The following is a 15,656-nucleotide window of genomic DNA, read 5'->3' as shown; positions in this document are numbered from 1 at the left end:
TTACATCCCTAACCCAAACACACACCTATGAATAGTCAAACCAGTGGTCTCTTAATTTTTTCCAGAGCTGTGTACATTGTCCCTTGCTTGTTTGAGCAGTGCAGGTTTATGTGATGCTCTTTTGCACCTGATGCACTGCTGGCTGCAGCGGCCTGTGGCAGAGCCTGTGCACTCAGTGGATCTCCTTCCTGAAGGTTGACTGCATGGTTCGGGGTCTGCATCATGGGCACAGACAGTGCACACACAATGTGTTCAGTCAGTTGCTGGCAGACAGTTGAGTTGCTCTGGTGTTTCATAGTGGTGTAAGGTGAAAACACGCCAAGTCTGTGTCCTCTGACGTGTCCTCTGGATCTTTCTCACGTTTCAGGGGTTCGATGACCAGCCTGGAGTCCAGCCACAGCGGCTTCTCCCAGCTCAGTGCCGCCACCACCTCATCGAGCCAATCACAGTCCAGCTCCATGATCTCAAGGTAGAAACCGGAAGCTGAGGACTTCAGTACCCACAATCCTCCATCCCCCCCACTGCCTGTTCCGTCAGCACAGAAGCCAATTGTCCTCCCGCTCCCCTGTGTATTTGGACTCCATTCCTTTTGCACAACCAGTCTTTAAGGAACTGAAGCATGCTTGCACAAACAGAAGACAAAGAATAAAAAAACCAAACCAGGCAAAAAGAAAACATCAGACTGTGTACAATTTAAAGGGCTTATTTTTGCACAAAGGTCATATATTTTTGGTGCCTGACATCTCTGTTGGGCAGCAGTTTGAATCAGAACATTAGCAGAATGTTTCTGTCTAGTGTTCAGGGCAGGTTAACGGTTGGGTGGTGAATTGCAGCGAGGAAGCTGAATGGAGCAATATATTCATCCTGGAAGCTGAGGGGACCGGATGAAGACACTGGAGGCCCTGTTACATATATGCATTTCCATGTACAAATACAAACATACAGCACTTACCGCGACGCTGACCTCATCCATGGGCGTCGTTTGAAAAGACTGGACGTGCTGCTCTATACACATGTGGACGTTTGACGACATGCCAAACTTACAGTGTTTGCCATATTGCCAGAGGGATTTGTTAAATCTGGTGACTTGTTTTAGGTCAAGTGTGTTCATGCAGAGTTAACTTTTTACATAGACCTGGGTCAAATGACAGATGTGTGAAATGAGCCTCTGAAACGGTGCATCAGACTGAATTATGTCAGTTACCAGGGGGGTCGACCAGTAAGGAGACGGTAACGTTCACTAAATCAGTACTTAAAGTCATGAAAATGTGGTATTAGATAAAAACAGATGAAATACCACCATGTATGAAGAGCTTTAGACAGAAAGTTTAGACCAGGGGTGTCAAACTCATTTTCTTTCAGGTCCCACATACAGCCCAATGTGATCTCAAGTGGGCCGGACCAGTAAAATAACAAGCATAATAACCGTTACCTAATAATCTAAATTTTTGTTTTAGTGTGAAAAAAGTCCAATTGCATCATGAAAATATGAATGACCTGAACAACCATGTGCAATTTTAACAATATTATGCCTCAACTTATCATTTATACATGCACAGTACACACAATGTTACACAAACATGTGGTAACAGGCATATTATTGTTAAAATTTTAGAGTTTGGAACTAAAATAAGAACCATTTCTACAATAATATGTCTCAGCTTATTATTAACACAACTTGCAGATCACAGTGAATCTATTATTTTGTTAAAAGTTGAACTATTTTTTTCTCAAAACATTTCAGGTTGTTCATATTTGTTCAGTATATTCACATTTTATTGTGAGGATAGTTTATAAATGTAAATTTGACACCCTCGATTGTTAATATCTTCACTGTAATTTTTTTTTTCATTTTGCAAATTCATTCGTTGGGCTGGATTGGAATCTTTAGTGGGCCGCATTTGGCCCCTGGGCCGCATGTTTGAGACCCCTGGTTTAGACAAAGGCGGACATTTTGAAACTACTTTTTAGGTTCCAGGTTTGGGGCAATAAAACTAAAACCCACTTCAGGTTTTATTTAAAATACCTTTTATGTCTATCGCCTCCTCAGTCAGCAGCTCAGGTTGTATGTTACATCAAATAAATGTGTCAATTTGAAACAGATGGTGAAGATGAAGAAGAACCACCTCAATATTCACAGTGGACTGAAATGGGTTAATCTTTGGCTGATTTTTCTGAAATGTTTTTTTTTTTTTTATTTGTGTGAGAGCTAACAGGACTGGACTTAACCTGTCACATTAACCCTGCAGTCCGAAAAAAAATTCAAAACATCAGGAGGTTTGCTGATTTAATCTAGACCAGGGGTGTCAAACTCATTTAGTTTCAGGGGCCACATTAAGCCCAAATTGATCTCCAGTGGCCTGGATCAGTAAACAATAGCATAATAACCTGTAAATAATGACGACTCCAAATTTTTTCTCTTTGTTTTAGTGCAATCAAGATTAAATTATAAAGAATATGTACATTTGCAAACTATCCAAACAAAAATGATGCGAATAACCTGAAAAAAACTGAAATTTCTTGAGAAAAATAAGTGCAATTTTAACAATATTACACCTCAACTTACCATTTATACATGCATATTACAAATTGGATCTACAAAAGGTTCAAAATATTTAATAACAGGAAGAACAGTGTTAAAATTTCGCTTTCGAAATTTCAGGTTTTTTGCATTTTATTGTTAAAGGATAGTTTGTAAATGCTAATATTTTCATCATTTACTGTAAGTTTTTACACTAAAACAAGGAGAAAAATTTGGAGTTGTCAGTACTTATTTATAGATGTAATATGTTTTTCACATTAAACTAAGACAATTTGGAGTCATTATTTATAGGTTATTATGCTATTATTTTAGTTGAGCTCACATTGGTCTGTATGTGGAACCTGAACAAAAACGACTTTGACATCCTAAATTGTTAATACCTTAAGTGTAATTTTTGCTCTTTGCAAATTCATCCCGCGGGCCGTGCCGGACTGGACCCTTTGGTGGGCTGGTTTTGGCCCCCGGGCCACATGTTTGACACCTGTGATCTAGACTATGACTGAGCCTAAACTGTTGTTTCCTGTCGGACTCCTGGATCAGGTCTGCAGGACGTTCCATGTGAACACTGAATGACCAAACCACAGAACCCCTGGGAGGCCTTCTGTTTCCTCTGGTTGTTTTCACTACACAACAACACTTCCGCAGTTATTGGAAAAGTGTGTGGGATGTGTACTGGAGCGCACCTGAACAGGCAGACCCATCACACCTAATGCAGTTCATTTGAAATCAATGAATGTGAGCAGACACTGAATTTAAAAAGTGATGCTTCTGATGATGTAAAAGTTAAAGCTCAGATCTGATAATAGTCTAGGCCCGTCACTGGTCGACCCTTACCCGTCACCCGTCTGTCCCCAGGGTTTGTCACATCTGTACAAAAAAAACACAACATTTGACCCGGGTCTGACTCTTAGCGACATAATCCGCTTGAAGCAATAAGTTTGACTTTCTACGGTGTGAAACCTTGAGTTTGCTCTCTGTCTGGCTTTGAAGCAAAGATCAAGTCATCATGGGAAGATGCCTTGTCACTGATTTGTGAATGTGCTATTAGTCGGCGCCGAAACGCCTGAATTTGGAGGTGTGTGAACTGCCGTGTAGAAGCCAATAATGTAATAACGACCCATAACGTAACACATGTCACCTTTAAAATGTAATAGGCCAATAACGTAATAACTGGCCAATAACGTCATAAAAGTTCTGAACCGATAACGTAATAATTTTAGGCCGGTAAGGTAATAACTTATTACTGGCCTGGCAAAAAAATAAAATTCTTTGCAAATGTAATAACTGAGCCAATAACATAATAATATATTAATATCACTGTATTAAAATTTCATTTATTAGATAGAACTGTAATAAAATCTCTCTCTCTCTCTCTCTCTCTCTCTCTCTCTCTCGCTCGCTCTCTCTCACTTTAGGACAAACCCTTAGTCAGAGAGGGAGATTTTATTACAGTTCTAATAAATGAAACTCAAATACAGTGATATTAATATATTATTATGTTATTGGCTCAGTTATTACATTTGCAGAGAATATTTTTATCAGGCCAATAATGTAATAACCAACCAATAATGTAATAAATTTGTCACTTTTAAAATGCAATAGGCCAGTAACGTAATAGAAGTCCTGAACCGACAATGTAATAACTTTTGGCCAGTAATGTAATAACTTATGACTGGCCTGGTTAAAAAAAAAAAAAAAATCTTTGCAAATGTAATAACTGAGCCAATAACGTAATAATATATTAATAACACTGTATTAAAGTTTCATTTATTAGATAGAACTGTAATAAAATCTCTCCTCTCTCTCTCTCTCTCTCTCTCTCTCTCTCTCTCTCTCTCTCTCTCTCTCTCTTTCTCTCTCTCTCTCTCTCTCTCTCACTCACACACACACACACACACACACACACTTTAGGACAAACCCTGAGAGAGGGAGATTTTAATCACAGTTCTGTCTAATAAATGAAACTTAAATACAGTGATATTAATATAATATTATGTTACTGGCTCAGTTATTACATTTGCAAATAATATTTTTATCAGGCCAATAATGCAATAACCAACCAATAACGTAATAAATTTGTCACTTTTAAAATGTAATAGCTGTAACTTTTGGCCAATAACGTAATAATATATTAATATCACTGTATTTAAGTTTCATTTATTAGATAGAACTGTGATAAAATCTCTCTTTCTCTCTCCCTCTCTCTCTCTCTCTCTCTCTCTCTCTCTCTCTCTCTCTCTCTCTGTCTCTCTGTCTCTCTCTCCCTACTTTAGGACAAACCCTTAGTGAGAGAGAGAGAGATTTTATTACAGTTCTGTCTAATAAATGAAACTTAAATACAGCGATATTAATATATTATTACATTATTAGCTCAGTTATGACATTTGCAAAGAATTTTTTTTTTACCAGCCCAATAACGTAATAATATTAAAATAAATAAATAAAATAAAACATTATTGGCCAAAAGTTATTACGTTATCAGTTCAGGACTTTTATTACATTATTGGTCTATTACATTTTAAAAAGGGCAGATCGTTTACGTTATCGGTCCTTATTCTGTTTTTGGCTTCTCCGTGCCGTCATGGGGTATTTTCTTTTTCAGAGTGATGTAGATTCCGTGTGCATTAGGAATGAATGTTACTTTGTGTTTGTCATTTGACGCTGCGCCAGTAGAACACATACTGATACTGTACATGCGCTAGTTTCAGTCGGTAACTGTTACTGTTTTCTCTGACGAGTACTTGACCGGGTGAAGTGGCGTGCTGTGTGATGACCGCATGCTCACGTGGATAGCGGGTTTACAGATGTATTGTTTAAAATTTTAGAAATATTTAACAGCCATTTTAAGAGCCATGTGTCAATACCATTTTAGCCTTTTTGTAAGCATCACTTTAGAACTGTACCTGCTTTTTTCACCACGAGTGGGCGCGAATGACACGTTGAACATTTCAAAACGGTGTGATGTGACGGTGTTTTAAATGTTGAAAATAACAGGTTTTCATCCTCTTGGAAATCACTTTGAACATACAGCTCGTGTTTTTTGTATTTTTACTCTAAATGAAAGGTCAAAGGTCACAACTCCTTGTCGATATCTGCAATAACATGAAATGCTTTTCGGACGTGTTCGGACCGAGGGCTACCAGTATGAGTGTGGGTGTCAGAGGGTGAATGTTCATAAGATGTGTCTGTTCAAAGTGTGGAACTCTGCCTCCTCCTGACCCTCACAGGTGGATTTGTCTCACTCTGAAGCATGTCCAAAAACACAACCTCCTGTTTCCTTCAGGACACTTTCTGTCACTAGTTTATCTGATGAAACTGCAGGAACATGCTGCTTTGATTGACAGCTTCTTGTCACTCATACACTCCAGATTTTCTCTCTTTTTTTTTGCTGTTTTCCATCCCTTCTGTGACATACCTGTAGATAAAAACGCAGAGTGAACTTTGAAAAAGGTAAGTGGACGTGCTGCGCTACTGTACGTGGAGAATCAAAGCCATAGTCATCAAGTGTCCTCAGCTCAGACGTTCAGCCGCTGTCGTTGGTGTTCAGCGGCACCCACGGCTGAAAACCTTCCACTCATCCCGCCTCCTTTCCTCTGTGACGTCAGCTCTTCACTCGGATCATGATGTCATCGACAAACGAGGGCTATAACTGTTTGTCTGGACTGTTCTACACCTGTCCGTCTGCTTCTTCTTCTTTTTCGTTCTGGACATTGTTGCATATCTTTAACCTTGATGTGAGAAATTCTGTAAAAAGTATTTGAATTAATGACAATACGGCGCCTTTACATTTTTGGAAAACATTAAACTTGAATTATGAGGAAAGCCAACGCTTGTCTTGCATTCGTTTCTGTGCCAACGCAGATGCATCGTTTTTTAAATTTCAGTACAGTCCATCAGATTTGGTCATGAAAGTAGCTTTTAATTCCCTCTGCCAGGAGTTATCGTCATCACTTTGCTTTGTGTATTTGTTTGTTTGTGTGTTTGTTTGTTAGTAGGATGGGGGGTGGGGGGGCTTCATATCAAATACCACATTAGTCCTGATTTTCTGATGCAACAAGATTATGGAAGTAAATCTGTCTCATCAGATTTTGAATAATAAAAGCCATTGAGTTTCTAGCAATGAATTTTTTTGTACTGAAATTGAATATCTGAATTTTTTTGTCTGTCAATTTAACTATGTTCATAAATTTAGAAAAAAAAAAAATTCAGATGCAAAAAATTCAGACGTGAAAAAATTCAGATCACACATCTGGGACACCAAGGATAAGCAATCAGTTCTATCTCAAGTCGAACCAACAGCCAGCCAATCGAGTTACGTTAGGTTGGTCATGTGATGCCGATTCAGGAAGACGGCGCAGATGTGTGATCTGAAATTTTTGCATCTGAATTTTTTTTATTCTAAATTTATGAACATAGTTGAACTCAGAGACAAAACAATTCAGATATTTAATTTCAGTGCAAAAAAAAATTCAGTGCTAGAAATTCATTGGCTTTTATAATTCAAAATCTGGTGAGACAGATTTACTTCCATACAAGATGTTCTAAACACTCCTGTGTAATTTTTTTTTTTTAAATTTTCATCCAAACCCCCCCACCCCGAAAATTTCTTTTTTAATTCTGAAAATCTCCTCTTTCCCAGCTTCTCCACTCTTTTGTTCAGTTCAGTGTATAAATATGTTCATGATGGGACAGTTCATGATCCTGTCAGTGCCAGACTGTATGGTAAGAGTACTGTGGACTATGAACAGTCTAATGTCAAGGTCATGTTGGAGGTTAAAGGTCACCAAAATGACTAGTTTGTTCAAAAATTCATCCCATTCTGACATTTGATCAGATCTGTCCTCAGTTCTGTTCCTCTGGTTTCCTGGTGGGACCCCCCAGGACCTTTGGCCCTTTACAGACACATTAGAGACTAAAGATTCAAACATGGACAGAACATTTGAATTTGCTGACATTAGTGTGGAGGAAACACTAGCACTTCATTCATTCATTCATTCATTCATTCATTCATTTTCTGAACCCGTCTGTGAGGCTCCAGGTCTCTCCTCTGCACCAACAGGACACATACATGTAAATGTCAAAGACGTGAAACTACCGTCTGTTCTGTTTTCATGTCTGTATGCAGAATACATGAGGAAACAGTTGTGTTGAATGTATCTGAATGTCAGTTGTTTGTGGTCAGTAGATGTTCTGAGGACAGAACCTGAGCCCAACATGTGGAAGAACCCACATGAACAGCTGAGTTCCATCAAATATGCATTTGGACCATTTGGGTGACCTTTGACCTATGATTGGGCCTTGACTCTACAGCTTTTGTAGTGCACAGCGCTGAAGACATGACATGTCTGACAAAAAACCTTTTGCTACATTGTACTTGATCAAAAGTGCAGAAGGTTTGAAAGTTGACAAAACCCCACGTTTTCAGGGTTGAAAAAGTAATTTTCAGGGTGGGGGGGTTTGGGCTTAATTTGAAATTTTTTTCACATTTTTGTATTCCCAAGACATGGGAGCATTAGAAAATCTGGGCTAAAGTTGAATCTGAAAATTTTCCTGAAATAAGTACCCCCCCCTCCATTGTTGGCAACTTTACGGGAAAACTATTACAACCATCTTTACCTAATGTTCCCCACAGATAGGCCCAGGGCAGAGCTGTCAAACTCCTGTTAGTTCAGTTCCACATTCAGATGAATTTGATCTGCAGTGAACTGAACCAGTAAAATAACAGAATAATATATAAATAATGTCAACTCCAAACTTTTCTCTATGTTTTAGAGCAAAAAAAAAAAAGGAAAATTACATGATGAAAATCTGAAAAAATAAATAAATCTACAAACTATCCTTTCAAACACTGAATAACATGAACAAACTGAAAAAATAAGTGTAATTTTAACAATATTCTGCCTCAGTTTGTCATTTCCACATGTACATTAGAACGTACAGATCACAGCGGATCTACAAACACACAAAACATTTAATAACAGATAGAATATTGTTAAAATTGCACTTACTTCTCTTGAGACATTTCAGGTTATTTACATTTTTTTTGCAAAATTATACTTTGTTTTAGTGTAAATACATGAAAATATTTACATTTACAAAGAGAAACATTTGGAGTTATAAGTATTTATAGGTTATTGGGTAGGATTTGACTGATCTGACCCATTTGAGACTGAATTGTTCTGAATGTGGAACCTGAACTAAAAGGATTGTTAATATCTTAATGGAATTTTTGCATTTCACAAATTCATCCCAAGGACCAGACTGGACCCTTTGATGGGCCGGATTTGGGCCCCCGGGGCCACATGTTTGACACCTGTGGCCTAGGCCCTGGGACCAACCCATTACATTCTGGGCCAAGTAGGACGAAGTTCAAGGTCACAGCAAAGTCACAACATCTACAATTTTCCATCTGTCATCATTGAGCAATTTTAGAAAATTCATAAAAAAAAAAAAATCAGAACGACTCTGATTCTCCTCCAGTTGGATCCACCTGTAGCTTAGAACAACATCTTGTATCTGGAACTAAATTGTCCACATCCACTGTGGAATGTGGACTCTGTGGACATTTACACTGAACACTGAAAATCCCATTTCCCACACATTTAAAATTAGAACTCAACAAATATTGATGTGAACTGAATATAACTGGACAGACACATGACTGGGACCAAGATTCAACTTTGTACAAAATATCGTTCTGCTCCATTTCTCTTCTGTTACGCTCTGTTGACTTTTATTTTTTTATGCACCATTTTTCAAATAAATAAATAAAAACTACAGACCCCATGTACTGAAGACCTATAGTTCAAATATTTTAATTCAATCAAACTTTAACTATAAAAATTTTAAACCTATAAAAAATTATTACCATGTTTGACTGTAATTTTCCTGCTGTATGACACAACCTTGAAAGTGTTGAATTTAAACAGAAACAGTCGATCCACACATGCGCAGTGTTCGGGGTGCTTGGCGGAGGTTTGCGTTCTCTGAACACTTGTTTGAATCATGTATTTATCACCAGACTGTTTCTCTTGTGTGTTGTCTGTGATTTACGATGCAGAAATGTGTTTGTCTAAACTTTAATGGTTTTATAATTAACGACAATCATAAAAGTGACTTGAATTTCTTTCTGCATCATACGCTGCAGTTCTGATGAAGGAGGATTATCTGTTATTATCCACGCTGACCTCAATCTCATGTGTCCAGAAGTGTTTTTCCACATAAATATTCGGTCTCAGTGTTTGGACGTTCTACTGTGTGAGTTCAGTTGATTCAGTTCTGTCATGTGCAAACTCTAAAATCTTGAGATGCAGTGATTTTTTAGAAAAACTTCAGCGACTTTGACTTCAGTGACTTCAACCTTTTAAGTAGAGTTTTTTTTTATTTTTTAAAAGAAATTTTTCCAAAAGGCCCTAAAGCTGTGAGACAAATGGAGCAAAATGAAAAGTACAATATTTACCTTTGAAGAGGTGTAGGAATATAAAACTGCAGCATATGTAAAATACTCATTTTTGTCATTTTAACAAGTGTTTAATTTCCACTCAAACATGTTAGTGCAGATCAGGTTTATCAAGAACAGCACCCAAGAACCCTTAACAGGTTTAAGGGTTAACCCTTTCATGCATAGGTCACTCCAGTGGACAGTTGTTCTCCAGCTGTTCTCTTGTATATTCATGGGTTCTGTTGTTTTAGTTCCATATCAGCCAACATGCATCATCCCAAACACTGACATTCAGACCATTTCTGTAACTTTACTGTTCTTGATAAACCTGATCTGCACTAACATGTTTGAGTGGAAATCAATTGTTATTTGTTTGACAAGAAGGTTTTTTTGCATATTATCTCCATGAAGTGAGTAATTACTAGCATTAGAATATGTTAAAATGTGAGAAGACATCAGATTAGCAGCATTAAAAATGTTTTTATTTCATTGTTTTCATATCACTTTCTGATATTGGGTTTTAAACACGTTTCTTTACTTCAAAAATTAAATGCATGGATATTTTTGTAACTCCATAGAAAAAAAAAAAAACTCGATCACATTGTTTTTTTCATGCCTAAGGAGGAATAAAAACACTGAAGAAAAAAATCTTGACTAAGGTTCTCACAATTCATGCATGAAAGGGTTAAATTCATTTTCATTTTATTTATTTCTTTCGACAGGGACAATGCACATCATACATTAACCTTAAAAAGGACAGATGTAGTGTGCCAGGTTCTAGTGCTAGTGCTAATTTCCACCTGTAGTTCCATGGCAGGCTGATGTTACCATTAAAAAAAACAGACAATAAGAAAAACTAAAACAGTAAAAAAAAAAAATAAAAAAAATGCATATTTATAACTCCATCTGTATAAAATAAACAAACAAAAAAGAAATTACTGCAATTTTATTTCACTGCAGTTTGTAGATCACAGGTGTCAAACATTAGGCCCGGGGGCCAAATCCGGCCCGCCAAAGGGTCCAGTCCGGCCCTGGGATGAATTTGTGAAATGCAAAAATTACACTAAAATATGAACAATCCTTTTAGTTCAGGTTCCACATTCAGACCAGTTCAATCTAAAGTGGGTGGGATTCAGTCAAATACTATCATAATAACATAGAAATAATGACAACTCCACATGGTTCTCTTTGTAAATGTAAATATTTTCATGTATTTACACTAAAACAAAGTAGAATTTTGCAAAAAATGTGAATAACCCGAACAAATATGAACAACCTGAAATGTCTGAAGAGAAGTAAGTACAATTTTAATAATATTCTGTCCGTTATTAAATGTTCTGTGTGTTTGTAGATCCACTGTGATCTGTACGTTCTAATGTACATGTGGAAATGATAAACTGAGGCAGAATAGTGTTAAAATTACACCTATTTTTTCAGTTTGTTCATGTTATTCACATCTTTTGAAAGGATAGTTTGTAGATGTCAGCGTTTTCATAATGTAAATTCACTTTTTTTCTCTAACACATACAGAAAAGTTTGGAGTTGACATTATTTCTACATTTTTCTGTTCTTATTTGACTGGTTGGGCCCACTGCAGATCAGATCCAGCTGAATGTGGAACTGAACAGCCCTGCTGTAGTTCATCCTTTTAACCACTAGATGTCAGCATTCACTCAAACATCGTGGTGCCGAGGCTTATGCGCAGACTCCGCCTTTTATTATGACGTCATAACACGGAAGTCAAACAGCCGTGTTGGTTGACACTGGTTCTGTCAGTGGACTGTTTGTGTTTATGAAGACCCCCCCCTCAGCTGGCTCATACAGATGTCCGACCCCCCGACAGAGGAGCTGGTGCAGCAGTGGGAGAGGTCAGAGAGTTTTTATGTGTTTTTAGTCGAACTTTAGCCCAGAGGTCCGTTCATGTATGAGCTGTTAGGATGTGTGGTCCACAGGTACTGACAGTTTACACAGCTGTGTGTGTGTGTGTGTGTGTGTGTGTGTGTGTGTGTGTGTGTGTGTGTGTGTGTGTGTGTGTGTGTGTGTGCAGGTTTATGAACATGAACCTGAAAACAGACTAATAAAAGTCCACTGTAAAGTTCTGCAGTCAAATGGATCCAGTAAACCAGGGCTGTCACAGTCATTCTAGTCCAGAGTAAGGATGGAACCACATGAACAGTTCATATCACTGTTATTGTGGCCAAAATTATCACACTTATCATTATTATCATATTAACTGTGCTCAAAATGTTCAAAAAGTACTGATACACACACTGAAATAATTTAACCAAGTTGTATTTAAAAAATAAAATAAAATAAAATAAAATAAAATGGCACAATGTTCCCTCTGTTGCAGAAACATTCAAATATTAACCCTTTGTGGTCTGAGCCTATTTTGTCCGTTTTTCAGTCCTTTTGATTTGGCCTTTATATACTATATTAACAAATGTTTATTATATATATATATATACACATATACATATATATATATATATATATATATATATATATATATATATATATATATATATATATACACACACACAAAATTTACAATGAACATTTAGTTGTTTTTTCTCAGCAGACACTACGTCAGTTGTTTTGAACCCAAACATATACTGATGTCATAATCATACCTAACACTATTATCCATACCTTTTCACAAACTTTTGCCCATATGAGTAATCAGGAAAGCAAACGTCTAAGAGTGTGTGATTTGCTGAATGCACTCGTCACACCAAAGGAGATTTCAAAAATAGTTGGAGTGTCCATAAAGACTGTTTATAATGGAAAGAAGAGAATGACTATGAGCAAAACTATTACCAGAAAGTCTGGAAGATACTATTAAAGAAGAATGGGAGAAGTTGTCACCCCAATATTTGAGGAACACTTGCGCAAGTTTCAGGAAGCGTGTGAAGGCAGTTATTGAGAAAGAAGGAGGACACATAGAATAAAAACATTTTCTATTATGGACATTTTCTTGTGGCAAATAAATTCTCATGACTTTCAATAAACTAATTGGTCATACACTGTCTTTCAATCCCTGCCTCAAAATATTGTACATTTTGTTTCCCCACCCTGTATATTAGCACAACTTCATCTATCTCATCTGCCTGTTATTTTTTCACTGTAACCTACTATATCAACATAAAAGGCCAGAAAACACAAAAAAATATATACAATTCCATTTGAAAAATGTATTTAACCCTCTGGTATCCAGGTGTGCCTTTTATGCACACTTTGCACTTCATGTTAAAAAACTTCATATTATTTTTCACAATTTAAATAAGGTTAGAATTCAAAAGTTGTTCATTTTTGCATGATCTTTAAAATTCTGTCCACCAGCTAAAATGTGCACATTGTAAACAAAAGAAAATGACCAGACCAGCATCTGTCTGCCAAGTGTGCATAAAACGCACTATTCCTTCCATTTGATCTGTATGATTAGGGCTGAGCTGGATTTACAAAAATAAAATCAAATTAGAGCAGAAAAATAAATCAATATATAATATTTAATAGTTTGATTTATAGGTGTGCATTTTACGCACACTTGGTGACAGATGCTAGTATTTTTGAACATTTGACCTAGCGCCAAAAATAATAATGCAAATTAACCAATGTTGGAGTTAATCACTGACATATGCCAGGATGAAAAAATCAAATAATATCTGATCCACTTTTTCTGTAGTATATTGAAAAAAAAAAATTTTTGTGTGTTTTTTGCATCCAAAAAAATGGTTTGTTTACATTACAAACACGGCATTTAAAGGGTTAAAAAAATGTGACAATTATTGAGTATTTGGTATTTTTATTTACGGCTCAAGTTGATGAAATAGAAAAAAGTGTAAAAGAATTAAAAACAAACTGTATGAACATTTGTTTGACATTATTCCACAAGTGTGTGAAAAAGGCACACCTGGTGCTTTGTAAGGGCCTTACTGGACGGGATACCGGAGGGATAATTTATTACATAAATAACACACAGATGCTTAACGAACCTTTTCAAAGACTTTAAAAGTGAATATTGGTTCCAAATATTAGGTATAGAAAATGAAAATTATAATAAATTTAAACTATACTCAAATATTTGACATATAAGCAGATCTTTTCAGAAGCATTTTCTCTGGAAAAGTGTGGTAATCAAACACGGTTATCATGAAAATTTGAATTTAATCTGTAATTTGACACCTGTGATCTACAGTAATGCAGTACGTTCTATCAGATCATGTGTTTGTGTTGACGCTGTTCTGTGAGGACCACAAACTGTATTTCTACAAAGTCAACTTTTCATGAAATAAAAAACAAAACAAAACCTGTTTTCATCTTTATGATGATGCGTGTTCCATTTAATCCAAGGGGTTTTTTAAAGGGTCTGTTTATTTTATGCAGGAGGAGAAATGTAATTTGTCCATTTATTACAAACATTCCAAATCCACATGTTTGACGTACGTGTGAGAGGGAAAATGATAGAATATTAGATCTGAAAAGTCACTAAAGCTGACTGACAGATGGGGCAGAGTGAAAAGTACCGCCTGTATTTACCTCTGAGGGGAAGCGGAGCAGAAATATAGAGCTGCTGAAAATGGAAATAGTCGAGTAAAGCACAAGTACTTAAAAAAAAAATACTCAAGACAGGAAAGGAACTGTGGATCAGTTAGTTCATGTTTTAATGAACAGAAGGAAGAAGAAAATCAATAAACTGTTCTGTTACTGTATAGACTGTTTCAAAGAACATCACCATAGTTTTATCATTCATGCATTCATTCATTCATTCACTTGTTCATTCATTCATTCATCATTCACTCATCCACTCACTCACTCACTCACTCACTCATTTATTCACTCATTCATCCATTCACTCATTCATTCACTCACTCATTCATTCACTCACTCACTCACTCACTCACTCACTCACTCATTCATTCATCCATTCATTCATCAATTCACTCATTTGTTCATTCATTCATTCATTCATACATTCATTCACTCATTCATCCATCCATCCATTCATTCACTCATTCATCCATCCATCCATCCATCCATTTATCCATTCATTCATGCATTCATTCATTCATTCACTCATTCATTCATCCATTTATTCATTCATTCATGCATTCATTCATTCATCCATCTATTCATTCATCCATCCATTCATCCATCCATTCATTCATCCATCCATTCATTCATTCACCCTTCATTTGAATAGGTATCAGAGTAAACACTTCAGTTTTATTACAGTTCAGTAACAGCACAATAAACACAATAGTGATAAAAAACTAAAGGCAGTTTAATAAAAATAATGAAACCATCAGAATAATTGAAGGCATTCAAGTCCAAAACAAACGAACGGACTGAACTAAGAGCAGCAGGACATGAAAAGGATGGAAGTAAAGGTGTGAAGTGCTGGAGTGCTCATTGTTTTCACCATCAGAGCGTCCTCATATTGAATCCTTTTCTTTGGTCAGTGAACAGCAGCGTCTGCGGCAGCAGGTGGTGGAGGAGGACACCGAGGCCTGGCAGAGGAGTCCACACCTGTCAGGTCTGGAGCGAGTGGGTGGAGTGGACCTGTCCTTCATCAAAGGGGACCACGTCAACGCGTGTGCCCAGCTGGTGGTCCTCAGCTACCCCCACCTGGAGGTGAGCTCAGGCCGTGGACGCACACTGACCACTTCTGCT

General features: G+C 36.9%; 1 protein-coding gene, 1 long non-coding RNA gene and 1 pseudogene across 2 annotated transcripts in view; 2 read left to right on the top strand and 1 right to left on the bottom strand.

Moving 5' to 3' along the window:
* LOC115425479 (SEC14-like protein 1) overlaps positions 1-1,259 on the top strand; it is a 19,780-nt pseudogene extending 18,521 nt beyond the window's left edge.
* Positions 1-15,656, bottom strand: part of LOC115425563 (uncharacterized) — an 18,093-nt gene extending 2,437 nt beyond the window's left edge. The window contains exons 1-2 of the long non-coding RNA XR_003936250.1: positions 15,647-15,656; positions 10,312-10,321 (exon numbers count right to left, since the gene is read on the bottom strand). This is a non-coding gene — a long non-coding RNA (uncharacterized LOC115425563). The remainder of the gene's footprint in view (positions 1-10,311; positions 10,322-15,646) is intronic.
* Positions 11,729-15,656, top strand: part of LOC115425495 (endonuclease V-like) — a 178,706-nt gene continuing 174,778 nt past the window's right edge. Inside the window, 2 exon segments of the mRNA XM_030143117.1 lie at positions 11,729-11,851; positions 15,446-15,617. Coding sequence (XP_029998977.1) covers positions 11,808-11,851; positions 15,446-15,617 — 216 coding nt within the window. The 5' untranslated portion in view covers positions 11,729-11,807.

Source organism: Sphaeramia orbicularis, chromosome 1 (genome assembly GCF_902148855.1).
Source record: "Sphaeramia orbicularis chromosome 1, fSphaOr1.1, whole genome shotgun sequence".
NCBI classification, from domain to species: domain Eukaryota; kingdom Metazoa; phylum Chordata; class Actinopteri; order Kurtiformes; family Apogonidae; genus Sphaeramia; species Sphaeramia orbicularis.
Note: the sequence above shows the minus strand (reverse complement) of the source record. Positions and strands in the feature narration are given on the sequence as shown.